The sequence below is a fragment of the Oncorhynchus keta genome, unplaced genomic scaffold (assembly GCF_023373465.1).
Source record: "Oncorhynchus keta strain PuntledgeMale-10-30-2019 unplaced genomic scaffold, Oket_V2 Un_contig_4398_pilon_pilon, whole genome shotgun sequence".
NCBI classification, from domain to species: domain Eukaryota; kingdom Metazoa; phylum Chordata; class Actinopteri; order Salmoniformes; family Salmonidae; genus Oncorhynchus; species Oncorhynchus keta.
In genome coordinates this window covers 76,818-88,850 of record NW_026287752.1, presented here as the reverse complement: position 1 = coordinate 88,850, position 12,033 = coordinate 76,818, and the positions used below count along the sequence as shown (strand labels likewise).

The following is a 12,033-nucleotide window of genomic DNA, read 5'->3' as shown; positions in this document are numbered from 1 at the left end:
AGAAGGTCGACGACATCCGATCCTCGTTTGCTAAGTCAAACAACACCGCTGGTTCTGCTCACACTGCCCTACCCTGTGCTCTGACCTCTTTCTCCCCTCTCTCTCCAGATGAAATCTCGCGTCTTGTGACGGCCGGCCGCCCAACAACCTGCCCGCTTGACCCTATCCCCTCCTCTCTTCTCCAGACCATTTCCGGAGACCTTCTCCCTTACCTCACCTCGCTCATCAACTCATCCCTGACCGCTGGCTACGTCCCTTCCGTCTTCAAGAGAGCGAGAGTTGCACCCCTTCTGAAAAAACCTACACTCGATCCCTCCGATGTCAACAACTACAGACCAGTATCCCTTCTTTCTTTTCTCTCCAAAACTCTTGAACGTGCCGTCCTCGGCCAGCTCTCCCGCTATCTCTCTCAGAATGACCTTCTTGATCCAAATCAGTCAGGTTTCAAGACTAGTCATTCAACTGAGACTGCTCTTCTCTGTATCACGGAGGCGCTCCGCACCGCTAAAGCTAACTCTCTCTCCTCTGCTCTCATCCTTCTAGACCTATCGGCTGCCTTCGATACTATGAACCATCAGATCCTCCTCTCCACCCTCTCCGAGTTGGGCATCTCCGGCGTGGCCCACGCTTGGATTGCGTCCTACCTGACAGGTCGCTCCTACCAGGTGGCGTGGCGAGAATCTGTCTCCTCACCACGCGCTCTCACCACTGGTGTCCCCCAGGGCTCTGTTCTAGGCCCTCTCCTATTCTCGCTATACACCAAGTCACTTGGCTCTGTCATAACCTCACATGGTCTCTCCTATCATTGCTATGCAGACGACACACAATTAATCTTCTCCTTTCCCCCTTCTGATGACCAGGTGGCGGATCGCATCTCTGCATGTCTGGCAGACATATCAGTGTGGATGACGGATCACCACCTCAAGCTGAACCTCGGCAAGACGGAGCTGCTCTTCCACCCGGGGAAGGACTGCCCGTTCCATGATCTCGCCATCACGGTTGACAACTCCATTGTGTCCTCCTCCCAGAGCGCTAAGAACCTTGGCGTGATCCTGGACAACACCCTGTCGTTCTCAACTAACATCAAGGCGGTGTCCCGTTCCTGTAGGTTCATGGTCTACAACATCCGCAGAGTACGACCCTGCCTCACACAGGAAGCGGCGCAGGTCCTAATCCAGGCACTTGTCATCTCCCGTCTGGATTACTGCAACTCGCTGTTGGCTGGGCTCCCTGCCTGTGCCATTAAACCCCTACAACTCATCCAGAACGCCGCAGCCCGTCTGGTGTTCAACCTTCCCAAGTTCTCTCACGTCACCCCGCTCCTCCGCTCCCTCCACTGGCTTCCAGTTGAAGCTCGCATCCGCTACAAGACCATGGTGCTTGCCTACGGAGCTGTGAGGGGAACGGCACCTCAGTACCTCCAGGCTCTGATCAGGCCCTACACCCAAACAAGGGCACTGCGTTCATCCACCTCTGGCCTGCTCGCCTCCCTACCACTGAGGAAGTACAGTTCCCGCTCAGCCCAGTCAAAACTGTTCGCTGCTCTGGCCCCCAATGGTGGAACAAACTCCCTCACGACGCCAGGACAGCGGAGTCAATCACCACCTTCCGGAGACACCTGAAACCCCACCTCTTTAAGGAATACCTAGGATAGGATAAGTAATCCTTCCCACCCCCCTTTTAATATTTAGATGCACTATTGTAAAGTGACTGTTCCACTGGATGTCATAAGGTGAATGCACCAATTTGTAAGTCGCTCTGGATAAGAGCGTCTGCTAAATGACTTAAATGTAAATGTAAACACACACACACACACGAGTACAGGGAACATAAAGTGCTGTTACATTTCACTTCGTTGTGGGCCTGCCTCAAATAGGCTATTTCTTGTGGGGTGGAGCAGCAGCTGGTAGACCCTCTAATGTAGACTGATTGGAGGAAGCATGCTGGCTGCGTTTGCCTACATTCTACACCATACAATTAATTAATTAATATATATATATATATATTTATACATATATACACACACAGGCTATGGGTCGTTCTCATACATACAAACAGACCCTCACTCACAATGACTAGCCAACACCGCCAGCATTCAAAAGCACCGCCAGCATTCAAAAGTGACCAAAACATCAGCCAGGAAGCATAGGAACTGAGAAGTGGTCTGTGGTCCCCACCTGCAGAACCACTCCTTTATTGGGGGTGTCTTGCTAAATGCCTATAATTTCCACCTGTTGTCAACTGCATTAGCATGAGAAACAAAAACATTTTTTACTTACTGATCGAAAAGTGGATCTTCTTCTTCCAAAAACATGTCATCCGCGCTGGAATCCAAACTCAGATCACTCACAGAGTCCTCATCCATTCCTTCTATGTCACTCTCAATGTCTGCAAAAATATCATCAACATGTTTATACTTGGACTTTTGATTTCGCTTTTCCACTCTTAGTAGCCATGTTTAACTATTTCAGATTTGAGAGAAGTTTGTAGAAGAGAACGAACAGCTGTGAAACGTAAACTACAGTGCGTCCGGTTTCCTTTCACCAGAGAATAAGCTCTACCATGATGGCTGTTTGTCCTACAAAGAGAATGGAACTCTGTTGTGCACAGCTCTACCATGATGGCTGTTTGTCCTACAAAGAGAATGGAACTCTGTTGTGCACAGCTCTACCATGATGGCTGTTTGTCCTACAAAGAGAATGGAACTCTGTTGTACACAGCTCTACCATGATGGCTGTTTGTCCTACAAAGAGAATGGAACTCTGTTGTACACAGCTCTACCATGATGGCTGTTTGTCCTACAAAGAGAATGGAACTCTGTTGTGCACAGCTCTACCATGATGGCTGTTTGTCCTACAAAGAGAATGGAACTCTGTTGTGCACAGCTCTACCATGATGGCTGTTTGTCCTACAAAGAGAATGGAACTCTGTTGTGCACAGCTCTACCATGATGGCTGTTTGTCCTACAAAGAGAATGGAACTCTGGAACTTGTGTGCACAGCTCTACCATGATGGCTGTTTGTCCTACAAAGAGAATGGAACTCTGTTGTGCACAGCTCTACCATGATGGCTGTTTGTCCTACAAAGAGAATGGAACTCTGTTGTGCACAGCTCTACCATGATGGCTGTTTGTCCTACAAAGAGAATGGAACTCTGTTGTGCACAGCTCTACCATGATGGCTGTTTGTCCTACAAAGAGAATGGAACTCTGTTGTGCACAGCTCTACCATGATGGCTGTTTGTCCTACAAAGAGAATGGAACTCTGTTGTGCACAGCTCTACCATGATGGCTGTTTGTCCTACAAAGAGAATGGAACTCTGTTGTGCACAGCTCTACCATGATGGCTGTTTGTCCTACAAAGAGAATGGAACTCTGTTGTGCACAGCTCTACCATGATGGCTGTTTGTCCTACAAAGAGAATGGAACTCTGTTGTGCACAGCTCTACCATGATGGCTGTTTGTCCTACAAAGAGAATGGAACTCTGTTGTGCACAGCTCTACCATGATGGCTGTTTGTCCTACAAAGAGAATGGAACTCTGTTGTGCACAGCTCTACCATGATGGCTGTTTGTCCTACAAAGAGAATGGAACTCTGTTGTGCACAGCTCTACCATGATGGCTGTTTGTCCTACAAAGAGAATGGAACTCTGTTGTGCACAGCTCTACCATGATGGCTGTTTGTCCTACAAAGAGAATGGAACTCTGTTGTGCACAGCTCTACCATGATGGCTGTTTGTCCTACAAAGAGAATGGAACTCTGTTGTACACAGCTCTACCATGATGGCTGTTTGTCCTACAAAGAGAATGGAACTCTGTTGTACACAGCTCTACCATGATGGCTGTTTGTCCTACAAACGACGTTCACATACTGCTGGAAATCCCAGCTCATTTGCTATCTAGCTAGGTTTCAAAACGATAGGTGGTCATTGGACACCACCAGGTGTTGTATAGCCAATACACAATGTAGAATGATGAAACGAGTGTCCGAGGATTGAAACCGAACTCGACCGTGTTAAACGACGTGTAGCCAATTAGATTTCATAAAATAGTTTTTGCTGCAAGTTGAAAGAGTCGGGAATTCATGCAGAATGCCGTTTCCAACATGGACCGTGTTGGGATGTACACGACCCTTCTAAAGTTCAGCGTCACTTAGAAATGTCCTTTTGTCAATTAAAATAACATCAAATTGATCATAAATACAGTGTACATTATTATCTACAGAGGCCCATTATTATCTACAGAGGCCCATTAGTATCTACAGAGGCCCATTATTATCTACAGAGGCCCATTATTATCTACAGAGGCCCATTATTATCTACAGAGGCCCATTATTATCTACAGAGGCCCATTATTATCTACAGAGGCCCATTAGTATCTACAGAGGCCCATTAGTATCTACAGAGGCCCATTAGTATCTACAGAGGCCCATTAGTATCTACAGAGGCCCATTAGTATCTACAGAGGCCCATTAGTATCTACAGAGGCCCATTAGTATCTACAGAGGCCCATTAGTATCTACAGAGGCCCATTAGTATCTACAGAGGCCCATTATTATCTACAGAGGCCCATTATTATCTACGCAGAGGCCCATTATTATCTACGCAGAGGCCCATTATTATCTACAGAGGCCCATTATTATCTACAGAGAGGCCCATTATTATCTACGCAGAGGCCCATTATTATCTACAGAGGCCCATTAGTATCTACAGAGGCCCATTAGTATCTACAGAGGCCCATTAGTATCTACAGAGGCCCATTATTATCTACAGAGGCCCATTATTATCTACAGAGGCCCATTATTATCTACGCAGAGGCCCATTAGTATCTACAGAGGCCCATTATTATCTACAGAGGCCCATTATTATCTACAGAGGCCCATTATTATCTACGCAGAGGCCCATTATTATCTACAGAGGCCGAGTTCCTCTGTCCAGTGTCTGTGTTCTTTTGCCCATTTTAATATTTTATTTTTATTGGCCAGTCTGAGATATGGCTTTTTCTTTGCAACTCTGCCTAGAAGGCCAACATCCTGGAGTCGCCTTTTCACTGTTGATGTTGAGACTGAAAAGAGGAACTCTGCCTAGAAGGCCAGCATCCCGGAGTCGCCTTTTCACTGTTGACGTTGAGACTGGACAGAGGAACTCTGCCTAGAAGGTCAGCATCCAGGAGTCGCCTCTTCACTGTTGATGTTGAGACTGAAAAGAGGAACTCTGCCTAGAAGGCCAGCATCCCGGAGTCGCCTTTTCACTGTTGACGTTGAGGCTGGTGTTTTGTGGGTACTATTTAATGAAGCTGACAGTTGTGAGGCGTCTTTCTTAAACTAGACACTTATGTACTTGTACTCTTGCTCAGTTGTGCACCGGGGCCTCCCACTGGTTGCTGATAATGGGTTTCTGTACGCCTATTTAGATATTCCATTAAAAAAACTGGAGTTTCCAGCTACAATAGTCATTTACAACATTAACAATGTCTACACTGTATTGCTGATTAATTTGATGCTATTTTAATGGACAACAAATGTGCTTTTCTTTCACAAACAAGGACATTTCTAAGTGACCCCAAACTTTTCAACAGTACTGTATATATAGAAATACACCTTTAAAATGTGTACCAATCGATTGGTCAAAAGAACAGGTGACTAAAGTCAAACAAGATTTTTATTAGTCGGGGAAGAGCCCCACTGGTAAAAGATACCAGTCCATCTTCATATCAACTAACAGAACTCTGCTGGTTGTCCTGGTAACAGATACCAGTCCATCTTCATATCAACTAACAGAACTCTGCTGGTTGTCCTGGTAACAGATACCAGTCCATCTTCATATCAACTAACAGAACTCTGCTGGTTGTCCTGGTAACAGATACCAGTCCGTCTTCACATGAACTAACAGACCTCTGCTGGTTGTCCTGGTAACAGATACCAGTGGGCAGATCTATTGTATTTGTTCAAACTAAACTACAGCACTTACTTTTATGTGTCAAATCTGATCCGTTCTTCTCTCCTCCTCCTCTCACAGTTCCACTCAGCCCCGTTGCTTTCCTGCAGTCCACCAGCAGCAGAGACAACCTCATCATCCCGGGAGAGGCACGACACTGGGACTCGGGGAGGGCGGAAGGGCTAGCGTTGTCCTGGTAACCATAAAGAGGGGACACAGACACATATAATTATGGATGCTGATGTCACTGTTGACATAGTGCTTTACAGAAACCCAGCCCAGACCACGATAGAGCAAGCTGTATGCTAGACCAGACCAAGCTGTATGCTAGGCCAGACCAAGCTGTATGCTAGACCAGACCAAGCTGTATGACCAAGCTGTATGCTACCAGACCAAGCTGTATGCTAGACCAGACCAAGCTGTATGCTAGACCAGACCAAGCTGCATGCTAGGCCAGACCAAGCTGCATGCTAGGCCAGACCAGACCAAGCTGCATGCTAGGCCAGACCAAGCTGCATGCTAGGCCAGACCAAGCTGCATGCTAGGCCAGACCAAGCTGCATGCTAGGCCAGACCAAGCTGCATGCTAGGCCAGACCAAGCTGCATGCTAGGCCAGACCAAGCTGTATGCTAGACCAGACCAAGCTGTATGCTAGACCAGACCAAGCTGTATGCTAGACCAGACCAAGCTGTATGCTAGACCAGACCAAGCTGTATGCTAGACCAGACCAAGCTGTATGCTAGACCAGACCAAAGCTGTGCTAGGCCAGACCAAGCTGCTATGCTAGGCCAGACCAAGCTGTATGCTAGACCAGACCAAGCTGTATGCTAGACCAGACCAAGCTGTATGCTAGACCAGACCAAGCTGTATGCTAGACCAGACCAAGCTGTATGCTAGACCAGACCAAAGCTGTATGCTAGACCAGACCAAGCTGTATGCTAGACCAGACCAAGCTGTATGCTAGACCAGACCAAGCTGTATGCTAGTCCAGACCAAGCTGTATGCTAGACCAGACCAAGCTGTATGCTAGACCAGACCAAGCTGTATGCTAGGCCAGACCAAGCTGTATACTAGACCAGACCAAAGCTGTACCATCTGGTGTTCTGATGTGGAGAGACTCTTCTCTGCCTTGTCAGCATCATGAGGTTGTTGAGGCTCCCCAGAGGATCCACGATAGTCATGTCTCTCTCCTGTATGAACGAGAACATCAAATGCTTAGCAGGACAGGAAAATGGTCCAATTCACACACTAATCAAGAGAACATCCCTGGTAAATCATTACTGCCTCCGATCTGTCGGACTCAAACAAACACACGATTCAATTGTAGATTGTCAGAGGGTTGGAGTGTTTCCCTGGCTATCCGTAATTAAAAACTAAAAACAAAAAATGGCACCATCTGGTCTGCTTAATGAAATGATTTATATTTTAAGTACATTTTAGACTTTTACTCAAGTAGTATTTTACTGGCTGATTCACTTTTACTTGAGTAATTTTCTATTGAGGTATCTTTACTTTTACTCAAGTATGACAATTGCATACTCCCCCCCACTGTGATGCAAATGTTAAAGGGCCGTTCCACAAAATGGATGCCTTTTGCATCCCTTCGACATTTTAAGTATACATTATGCGCTGTATATTATATTTTAAAAGCCTGTAATAATAGATTAAGTGCATGTTAATATAGACCACATGGAAAATTAAATAAAATCACATTTTGAAGTTCCAAAATATCTGTACCAATGGCAGATTGCCCCTTAAACAGTTCCTACAGTACCGAATAACATACAAAAGTGCAGAACTTCAGTATAATGCCTTTTTTTTAATACATAATTTCAACAACTGCATAATGCCCCTGTTTATAAAACAGTACTCACTGGTGGTAATCGGATGTTCGGTCTCGTCTTCTTTTATTGAGAAATCCTCCTCTTTTACTTCAAAATGTTCTTCCTCCTTTTTGATTCTGAAAGCTCCTACCCCTTTTTCCACTTTGACAACGTCGTTCCCATATTCCTCTTTCACTGTAATATCATCCTCTTGTTTCACTGTAATATCATCCTCTTGTTTCACTGTAATATCATCCTCTTCTTTCATTCTTCAAGCTTCTTTGCCTCCTTTCACCAGTTTCTTTCTCCGTCGAGATCAGTGAGTTTATGGTCCGGGAGATTAGCCTAGTGCAGCATCAATGTAACACATTTGCTAATTTAACAAGCCAATTACGTTTAAATGAACCAGTAGATAGGTAAACAGAATTATGTTCAAAACACTAAGAGTAATATACACAAGATTAGGTCTAAAGAGCTTCAATTTTTAGGTTTGTTAGCAAAGCACCGCGTGGGTAAACCAGGAACCTTTTGTCGCTGTTGAAGAAGTCTCCCGCCCGTCCACTAGATAATACGTCACGCAAGAAGCATCACCTGAAAAATTCATATCGCCATCTGCTGACTGGAGTGGGTAACGCAAATTGGAAAAATATGAATTACAATGTTCAGTCTGGCAAGCAATGTCATAAGAAGTCATTTAAAAATAACCAGATGTTATGTTCTTACTTCTTACAGCCAATACTTTCCTCCAGGATTGGCCTGCCTATTAGGCAGGATTCTCCATTGATTCTCCAAGATGGCGTAGCAGTCGAACGTCGTGTCGTGTCCCTTGTATATATCGTTTTTTAAATATTTTTTAAACATATTTTTCTTCGCATATCTTTTAAAACATTTTGTTAAACCTACCTGCACATGACCATCTGATCATGTATCACTCCAGTGTTAATCTGCAAAATTGTAATTATTCGCCTACCTCCTCATGCCTTTTGCACTCAATGTATATAGACTCCCCTTTTTCTTCCTACTGTGTTATTGACTTGTTAATAGTTTACTCCATGTGTAACTCTGTGTTGTCTGCTCACACTGCTATGCTTTATCTTGGCCAAGTCGCAGTTGCAAATGAGAACTTGTTCTCAACTAGCCTACCTGGTTAAATAAAGGTGAAATATTTTTAGATAGATAGAATAGGGTGCCATACTCCGAGCTACATTGACCAAGGCTCATCACGAACAACACATAACACTTCATATAATGCTGCCCAAATACAATGAAAACTTCTCTCACCCAGTGGCATATGGGCTATTTAGGTGAGCGTTGGTGTCTCCCATCTCCACAGAGGAACACTAGATCTCTGTCAGAGTGACCATCGGGTTCTCGGTATCCTCCCAGACCAAGGCCCTTCTGCCCTGATTGCTCAGTTTGGCCAGGCGGCCCGCTCTAGGAAGAGCCTTGGTGGTTCCAAACCTCTCCTTTTAAGAACGATGGAGGCCACTGTGTTCTTTGGGAACTTCAGAGAGGTAACCTCCCAGACCAAGGCCCTTCTCCCCTGATTGCTCAGTTTGGCCAGGCGGCCCGCTCTAGGAAGAGCCTTGGTGGTTCCAAACCTCTCCTTTTAAGAACGATGGAGGCCACTGTGTTCTTTGGGAACTTCAGAGAGGTAACCTCCCAGACCAAGGCCCTTCTCCCCTGATTGCTCAGTTTGGCCAGGCGGCCCGCTCTAGGAAGAGACTTGGTGGTTCCAAACCTCTCCTTTTAAGAACGATGGAGGCCACTGTGTTCTTTGGGAACTTCAGAGAGGTAACCTCCCAGACCAAGGCCCTTCTCCCCTGATTGCTCAGTTTGGCCAGGCGGCCCGCTCTAGGAAGAGCCTTGGTGGTTCCAAACCTCTCCTTTTAAGAACGATGGAGGCCACTGTGTTCTTTGGGAACTTCAGAGAGGTAACCTCCCAGACCAAGGCCCTTCTCCCCTGATTGCTCAGTTTGGCCAGGCGGCCCGCTCTAGGAAGAGACTTGGTGGTTCCAAACCTCTCCTTTTAAGAACGATGGAGGCCACTGTGTTCTTTGGGAACTTCAGAGAGGTAACCTCCCAGACCAAGGACCTTCTCCCCTGATTGCTCAGTTTGGCCAGGCGGCCCGCTCTAGGAAGAGCCTTGGTGGTTCCAAACCTCTCCTTTAAGAACGATGGAGGCCACTGTGTTCTTTGGGAACTTCAGAGAGGTAACCTCCCAGACCAAGGCCCTTCTCCCCTGATTGCTCAGTTTGGCCAGGCGGCCCGCTCTAGGAAGAGCCTTGGTGGTTCCAAACCTCTCCTTTTAAGAACGATGGAGGCCACTGTGTTCTTTGGGAACTTCAATGCGGCAGAATTATTATTGTTTTGTCTCCCTTCCCCATATCTGTGTCGGACCTCTACGGACAATTCCTTCCACCTCATCTCAAGGATGATTAATGGAAACAAGATGCACCTGAGCTCAATTTCGATTCTCATAGCAAAGGGTCTGAATACTTATGTAAATATGTTATTTCTGTTTAAATATATATACATTTGTAATAATTTCTAAAAACCTGAATACTTTCCAAAGGCACTGTATGTAGAAACATATATTTCCCTTTGTTTTCCACTAACCCTACCACCCCTTCCCTGATTGGAGGAAACTAATGCACAGCAACTATTAGGCTTCTACGTCCAGCTCATACATACTATGTACATTTTAGACACAATGAATTATACAATAGTTATATTTAGTTTGTTTTTAATCCTATCCTTCAGTCACCCTAAACCTCTCCCATCTATCTCTGAAGACCATCCAGTCCTATCCTTCAGTTACCCTAAACCTCTCCCATCTATCTCTGAAGACCATCCAGTCCTATCCTTCAGTTACCCTAAACCTCCATCCCATCTATCTCTGAAGACCATCCAGTCCTATCCTTCAGTTACCCTAAACCTCTCCCATCTATCTCTGAAGACCATCCAGTCCTATCCTTCAGTTACCCTAAACCACTCCCCTCTATCTCTGAAGACCATCCAGTCCTATCCTTCAGTTACCCTAAACCTCTCCCATCTATCTCTGAAGACCATCCAGTCCTATCCTTCAGTTACCCTAAACCTCTCCCATCTATCTCTGAAGACCACCCCGTTCTATTTGCCATATATTTGGCCTTTATATTCTCATAGTTGCGGCAGATAGTAAATAAAAAATAAAAAATTAACATGTTTGCTAAAAGTATTATTATATTATTGATCAATTGTCTGTGACTTTTCAAATCCCCCAGTAGTGCTGTCTGCAGAGTTAGCTCCAGGTAAATGTTAGGAACCCCTAGAGGCTAGGCTAGGAACCCCTAGACAACATCCACTGAAATGGCAGAGCATGAAATTCATTTAGGCTAGGAACCCCTAGACAACATCCACTGAAATGGCAGAGCATGGAATTCATTTAGGCTAGGAACCCCTAGACAACATCCACTGAAATGGCAGAGCATGGAATTCATTTAGGCTAGGAACCCCTAGACAACATCCGCTGAAATGGCAGAGCATGAAATTCATTTAGGCTCGGAACCCCTAGACAACATCCACTGAAATGGCAGAGCATGAAATTCATTTAGGCTCGGAACCCCTAGACAACATCCGCTGAAATGGCAGAGCATGAAATTCATTTAGGCTCGGAACCCCTAGACAACATCCGCTGAAATGGCAGAGCATGAAATTCATTTAGGCTAGGAACCCCTAGACAACATCCGCTGAAATGGCAGAGCATGAAATTCATTTAGGCTAGGAACCCCTAGACAACATCCGCTGAAATGGCAGAGCATGAAATTCATTTAGGCTAGGAACCCCTAGACAACATCCACTGAAATGGCAGAGCATGGAATTCATTTAGGCGAGGAACCCCTAGACAACATCCACTGAAATGGCAGAGCATGGAATTCATTTAGGCTAGGAACCCCTAGACAACATCCACTGAAATGGCAGAGCATGGAATTCATTTAGGCTAGGAACCCCTAGACAACATCCACTGAAATGGCAGAGCATGGAATTCATTTAGGCTAGGAACCCCTAGACAACATCCACTGAAATGGCAGAGCATGAAATTCATTTAGGCTAGGAACCCCTAGACAACATCCGCTGAAATGGCAGAGCATGAAATTCATTTAGGCTAGGAACCCCTAGACAACATCCACTGAAATGGCAGAGCATGAAATTCATTTAGGCTAGGAACCCCTAGACAACATCCACTGAAATGGCAGAGCATGAAATTCATTTAGGCTCGGAACCCCTAGACAAC

The 12,033-nt window shown here is 45.5% G+C and overlaps 1 protein-coding gene across 2 annotated transcripts in view; it reads right to left on the bottom strand.

Moving 5' to 3' along the window:
• The window catches only part of LOC127924657 (zinc finger protein 883-like), a 175,301-nt gene extending 166,997 nt beyond the window's left edge, over window positions 1–8,304 (bottom strand). The window contains exons 1-4 of one of the 2 annotated variants that reach the window (XM_052509370.1): window positions 7,809–8,304; window positions 7,027–7,124; window positions 5,968–6,127; window positions 2,280–2,388 (exon numbers count right to left, since the gene is read on the bottom strand). In XM_052509370.1, coding sequence (XP_052365330.1) covers window positions 2,280–2,388; window positions 5,968–6,127; window positions 7,027–7,124; window positions 7,809–8,025 — 584 coding nt within the window. In that variant the 5' untranslated portion in view covers window positions 8,026–8,304. The remainder of the gene's footprint in view (window positions 1–2,279; window positions 2,389–5,967; window positions 6,128–7,026; window positions 7,125–7,808) is intronic. The other variant, XM_052509369.1, reaches the window with a different exon arrangement.
• Window positions 8,305–12,033: the final 3,729 nt, after the last annotated feature.